General features: G+C 31.2%; 1 protein-coding gene across 1 annotated transcript; it reads left to right on the top strand.

The window, feature by feature from the left end:
* Positions 1–638: 638 nt before the first annotated feature.
* On the top strand, positions 639–1,085 carry LOC110036439 (the record flags this gene model as incomplete). Its single annotated transcript, XM_020740885.1, has 1 exon — positions 639–1,085. A coding segment is annotated over exon 1 (447 nt), but the record flags the coding sequence as incomplete, so codon positions are not given.
* Positions 1,086–7,194: the final 6,109 nt, after the last annotated feature.

Raw genomic sequence — 7,194 nt, forward strand, 5'->3', positions numbered from 1 at the left:
TAGTTTATTTGATCGAGCCTCACCCTCAATTCTTGTGTTCATCCTTCGGGATAGATACAGGATTTGAGGTAAAATGCTCTTTCATCTAAACTATGAAAATTATGGGGTCAGTTTGACTTCATCTTTTTCAAAAATAAAAATTTTTAAAACGTCCTTCCGAAACGGGCAACGGGATTTCAATTCCGATGACCGATAGCTTCATACGGACAAACCCCACACCAAAAATAGTGCCGACAGTCCTAAACAATTTACTTCCTACTAATGATATCCTGAAACTAAAAGGTCTGAAAGGGCCATTTAGATGCCATCTCTGCAAGCTTGACCAGGATTCCAGTGATCACTTATTTTTCAGGTGCAAATTTGTTAGGGAGGTTTGGAATAGATTGACCTCCCAAATGAATATTAACCTGATAAATATTGGTTGGGATGTCATAATAGATTGTATTAAAATTTGGCAGGAGATTAACCTCATGCCAATCCCCTTCATTATTGCTTGGTTCCTCTGGATGGCTAGGAACAAGGCCAAACATGAGGAAAGGGAGGTCAGCACTACAAGGGTGATGATTAACTGCTTGACACATCTAAATAAGCTGATAAGTTGGAGGAAGTTCCCTAAGATCCTGTAGACCTTACCCACCATGGTTGCTTATAATATTAAGATCATCAAGGTTAGATGGGAGAGAACTTCTTACCCATTCATTAAAATCAATATTGATGGAAGCTACACAAACAAGGGAGCAGATATTGGGGGAATTTTTAAAGATCACATAGAGCATACATTGCTCTTCTATAAGGCCCCATATATTACTAAAGATGCTTTGGACACTGAACCTGCTGCTCTTTATTCGGCCTTAAAGTTTTCTAAGGAGAACAAGTGGAAGTGGATTTTTGCTGAAGTGGAATCCTCCCTGCTGGTGGAGCTGCTGACTATAAGGATTTCTTCCCCTTGGCACATTAACCAGTGGATTCATAAGATTAAAAAGCTTAGCCTTGAAATTAAGATTCATTTCTCTTTTGTGTATAGGGAAGCAAACAGGTCTGCTAACTTCCTGGCTATGGAGGGTGCAAATGTTGAGCATGCTGAGGTCTCCACAACCCTCTCCCCCCCACTCCACCTGTTAACTCAGGGGGACAAACTCCAAATTCCTTACCTAAGAGTGCAAAAATGAATGTTGGGACATTGTTAGTGGCCATGAGTCGTGCTGGTCTTCCATTGAGGCTGAGCTCCTTGTTTCTTAGTTGTTTTGTCTTGTTTGGGAGTATTTGTATTTTCTGTTTACTTAAGTTTGTTATGTTGGAGAGGGCCCCTCCCTAGGCTGTTTATTTATTGGTGTATGCTTATATATATATATTTTGGGTATACATCTTCTTTTTTGTTTTGGGTGGAGTTGTAAGTGGTTGAGGATCTCCTTTTTTGAGTGTGTATTGTATTTCTTTTGGTTTTTAGATGGGGATCATCTCCCTGTAAACTTAATGTACTTTTCTTTCTCATAAACATGTAGGGAGACGTATAATGCTCCTTCCATCAAATATATATATATATATATATATATATATCTAAATGAAGGTATAAATGGTCCCATAAAATTTCTCACTAGCTTCTTTGAAATTGAAATTGAATTCCTTTATATCCTAATAAGCTTTATGCTCCAATTCTACTAGCAAGTGATAAGCCTTCCTAAAAATTAATCTATAAGGGGACATTCCTATAGATGTCTTATAAGGTATCCTGTATGCCCATAATGTTGTATCTAATCTAGCAAACCAATCAATTTTATTAGGATTTACTCTTTTTTTCAAAAATTCTCTTAATTTCACGATTAGATGCTTCTGTCAAACCACTATTCTGGAGAGGCCCTAAAATCCAATCCACATGCATAAAAAATTTCAATTTCCAAATTAAAATTTCAAGGCATTTCATTTTTTTTTTTGAAATCTTTGATCTCTCTTTGAAATATTACATACTCTCTGACATCGATCACATGTTCATATATATATATATATATATTAACATCTTTAAATAGAGTAGGCCAATAAAATCTAGATTGTAAAATTTCATGAATAGTTCTATCATTTCCAAAATGTCTTCCTAATTCAGAATCATGATATTTCTGCATAATTTCCTTAATTTCTTTGTAAGGCACACATCGTCTCATTACTAAATCTTGGCATTGTTTATATGGCCATCCCAAAAATAAGACTTTGCACTGTGAATGAATTTCTTTCCTTTTGTTTTGTTAATCCATATGGTAAAAAAACACTAACAATATAATTTAAAATATCGACTTTCCAAGTTATTTCTCATCCTTTCATAATATAAAGTTGTTCATCAGAAAAATTTTCATTAATTTTTTTTTACATGTCAAGTATTTCTTCTTTTTCTAGCCTAGATAGATGATGAGCAATTAGATTATCAATCTCTTTCCTATCGACTATTACAAAATCAAACTCTTGCATCATAAGTACCCATCTAATTAGTCTTGGTTTAACATGTCTTGGTTTTGCATCCTTTTAACATCCTTCTTTTGCATCAAATATTTAATAGTCAAATGGTTAGTATACATAACACACTTAGCTCCAATTAGATATGACCTATACTTTCTAAAAGCATATACAATGGCTATCAACTCTCTTTCAGTGGTGGTGTAGTTAATCTGAGCATTATTAAGAGTCTTACTAGTATAGTACATAACTTTAAAAATCTTATCATATCTCTGCCATAATACAACTCTAATTGCATAATCACTTGCATCACACATTAATTGAAATGGTTTCTCCCAATAAGGTAAAACAATTACAGGAGCAGTGATCAATTTTTCTTTTAAAATTTCAAAGGATTTCAGGCAATCTTGGTTGAAATCAAATTTTATATCCTTTTCTAAAAGATGGCATAAGTGTTTATTAATTTTTGAAAAATCTTTAATATATCGCCTGTAAAATCCAACATGTCCTAAAAAACTTCTAACTCCTTTTACATTAATAGGCGGAGGTAAGTTTGATATAACCTATTTTTTGCAGGATCTACTTCCATGTCATTTTATAAAATTTTATGCTAAAGCACATATCCTCCTGCAGCCATAAATTGACATTTTTCCTAATTCAATATGAGATTAGTATTTTCACATTGTTTAAGAGCTTTCTCTAAATTATTTGGACATATTTCAAATGAAGTTCCAAACACAGAAAAATCATCCATAAAGACCTCAATCCATTTTTCAAGTAAATTACTAAAAATTGACATCATACTTCTTTAAAATGTTGCAATTGCATTACATAATCCAAAGGGCATTCACCGAAAAGCAAAAGTTTCACAAGGACTTGTAAATGTTGTTTTCTCCAGATCCTCTGGAGCTATAGGTGTTTGATGATAATAGGTGTATCCATCTAGAAAACAAAAATATTTATGCCCATCCAGCCTATCCAGCATTTCGCCGAAAAAGGTTAATGTAAAATGATCCTTCCTTGTGGCGGAAGTTAATATTCTATAGTCTACATAAATTCGTCATTCAATGACTTGTCTTATTGATATTAATTCATTAATATCATTTGTCACTATAGTCACTTCTCCTTTCTTTGGAATACAGTGAATTGGACTAACTCAAGCACCATCCACCATCTGAAATAGGATATATTAGGATATATTATACTGGCATCTAACCATTTTAAAATTTCTTTTGAATAACTTCTTTCATCATTGGATTTAATCAACTTTGAGGATCAGCTCTTGGTTCATGTTTATCGTCCAATTAAATTTTATGCATACAAATTAATGGATAGATTCCTTTAATATCAACTAATGTCCATCTAAATGCTTTTTTATATCTTCTCAAAGTTTCCAACAACTATTGTTCTTGCTCATCAGTTAATTCTGAGGATACTATAACAGGTAATGTAGATAAATCTCCTAAGAATGCATACTTCAAATGTGTAAGAAGTGTTTTCAGTTCTAGTTCAGGAGGTTTTTCAATAGATGAAATCATATTCTTATTATTTTCTGCAGGATATAACATTTCAAATTTTTCCTGAACATAATCCAAATCTTCTTTCTCACTTATGTAGATTTATCTTGAATTTTATCCTCATCTTGATATTCTAAATATTCCTTTTCAAATTCTCCTTCACCTTCAAATGTCTTTTTAAAATAATTCATGGCCTAGATATTCATTAATATCCTTTCTGAAGCATTCAATCTCTTGCTCTTTTGTAGATTATCTCATTGATTTTGCAATATTAAATGTAACCTCTTAATCACTAACTCTCATAGTTAGTTCTCCTTTCTGTACATCTATTAAAGCTCTTCCAGTGGCCATAAATGGTCTTCCTAAAATGATAGGAGTTTCTTTTTCTTCCTCCGTATGTAATACAATAAAGTCCATAAGAAAGATAAATTTATCAACTTTTACCAAAACATCTTCTATAACTCCTTTAGGATAGGTAATCGAATGATCAACTAACTGAAGAGTTACAATCGTAGTTGAATCGGAGTTACAATCGTAGTTGAAATATCTCCTAAGCCCAACCTTCTAAAAATTGATTACGACATAAGATTAATATTGGGTCCTAAATCACATAAAGCTTTTTTAAAAAGTATTTCATCAATAGCACAAGGAATAGTAAAACTTCTAAGATCTTTGAGTTTTTCAGGAAGCTTTTTCTGAATTATAGCACTACACTCCTCGTTGAGTGCAACGGTCTCTTTTTCTATAAACTTCCATTTCTTATTTAGTATATCCTTCATAAACTTCACATAGCTTGATATTTATTCCAAGGCTTCAACAAATAGAATGTTTATTATTAATTTCTATAATATCTCTAAAAATTTTAAAAATTAGTTATCTTTGTTTTTATGCTTCAATCTTTGAGGAGATGGAGGTGGTGGACTTTCTACAGTAATTTTACTTAGTTTAATAGGACTTTTTGACTCAAAATGAAAATCTTCACCAAATTTTTCATTTTCCACCTCATCTTCTTCAACTTCAACTTCCACATCTTTTTAAACTCTGTTTTTCTAAATCTTTTCTACTTTTAAGTTGAATAGCCTTAATTTGCTCTTTGTTTTGATCTTTAGGATTTACTTCAACATTACTAGGCAATATTCCTGGAGGTCTATTGGTAAGTGCGGTAGCAATACATCCCAATTAATTTCTCATGTTTTTAATTATAGCTCATTGACTTTGTAATTGACTCCCTATTTGCAATATCAACTATTTCATTGAAAACTTCTCCTTACCCTACAAATTATTAATTCATGGAGGGTAATATGGTTTATAAGTTGAATTTCCTTAATTGTTGGAGTTTTCTAATGGGTTCGCAGTGTTGTTTCCCATTGCAGATTTGCAGCGTTAGAATTATTATTACTTCAACTAAAATTTGGATGATTCTTCCAACTGGGATTATAATAATTGGCATAAGGGCATAAGGATTATTAAAATAATTATTTATTGCATTTTAGGTCTCATAAGAAGATTGCGGTTATATCGTTTGTCTCAGTGAATTTTCCTCAAGCACAGGTGATGTCTGGGAATATTTCATTCCATATTGATATATCTTCTTTGATATAGCAGCTATTTGTGAAACTAACATAGATATTGCATCAAAGTCATAAATATTGGCTACTCTTTTTAAATTTACTCTTTCAGTGGACATTTGAAAATTATTAGTAGCCATCTCTTTAATTAAAGAATATGCTTCATTGAATGGTTTTGTCATTAACGATCCACCAACAGCAGCGTCAATTATTGATCTAGAAGATCCAACCAATCCATTATAAAAAGTATGAATTATTAACCATTCTGGCAAAACATGGTGTGGACACTTTCTAAGGAGATCTTTAAATCTTTCCCGGGCTTTATAAATTGATTCCCCTTCAAACTGACAAAAAGATGTAATATAATTTCTGAGCTTAGTAGTTTTTGAAGGTGAGAAATATTTAGATAAATAATTTTGTGTTAAATCTCCTCAATTTCTAAAAGATCCAGGTGCTAACTAGTTTAACTACATCTTAGCTTTATTCCTTAGTGAAAAAGGAAAAAGTCTAAGTCTGACGACATCATTTGACACCCCATTATATTTAAATAAAGGACATAATTCTAGAAAACTAGCAAGGTGTAAATTTGGATTTTTAGTTAATGTTCCCCAAAACGGATTATTTTGAACATTTGGATAATATCAGGTTTGAGCTCAAATAAATTTGCAGCTACAAGAAGGTTTTGTATACTTAAATGAATCTCATCTGCTGTAGGATTAACATAATCTCTTAAAGTCTCTGATGATATTCATTTTCATTTCAAACATTATTCAAATTGCAATCCATTTTACTAATATGTTCTATCTCTTTTTGTTGTTTTTGAATTTTTTTAATTGTTCTTTCTAACTCAGAATTGTAAGGTGCTAAATTTTTAGATCTTACACTGCTAAATTTTTAGATCTTTTAGATCTTACACTTGCATAAACATATACAACAAAAAATTTAAAAAAAAGTAAACACATATAAATAAGAAAATATTTAAAATAAACTACAAACATTATCTCTTCTTTTTTTAAACTTTTTTTAATAAGAATACTATAAAATATAAAATATCTTACTACTACTTTTCATTAGTCTCCCAGCAACGATGCCAAGAACTTGATGCCGGTGGATTTAGTGTCTTAATTCTTCAAATATTTTTTCATATTACGAAATACACACGGTAGTTACAACAGCAAATATACAAATTAATCCCAGAAAAGTAACTTTAGTTAAAATTGTTTTATCTTTAAAAAATCTTTAAAATGCCAAATCCCCTTTAAAAATAACACAAGTTTACATATCGCTTAAGTAATAAATGGCGCTAATGGACTCCTAGATATCGATCCCACAAGGAAGTTGGAAATGTCTGTAAATAAGTCCCTAATATTAAAATGTAAAGTAATATTTTAAAAATACTGAAAATAAAGTGTGAAGTTGAATAGTAAGTGACAAGTTAATGCTAAATAAAATGCAGGTAAAAGGCAGAGTTAACTAAACTTAATGTTAAACTTTCAAAAGTAAAATTACAAAAATTGAAACTAAGATGTTGTTAAGTAAAGGACAAATTTAAGAAAGCATCATTCCACTTTACAATGAGCATATGGTTTGTAAGGAGATTAAAATCATTTGAAAATATATATAAAAACTATTTTGTGCCAAATAGGAGCAATCATATTCTTTACCCT

Source organism: Phalaenopsis equestris, unplaced genomic scaffold, assembly GCF_001263595.1.
Source record: "Phalaenopsis equestris unplaced genomic scaffold, ASM126359v1 Scaffold206514, whole genome shotgun sequence".
Lineage (NCBI taxonomy): Eukaryota > Viridiplantae > Streptophyta > Magnoliopsida > Asparagales > Orchidaceae > Phalaenopsis > Phalaenopsis equestris.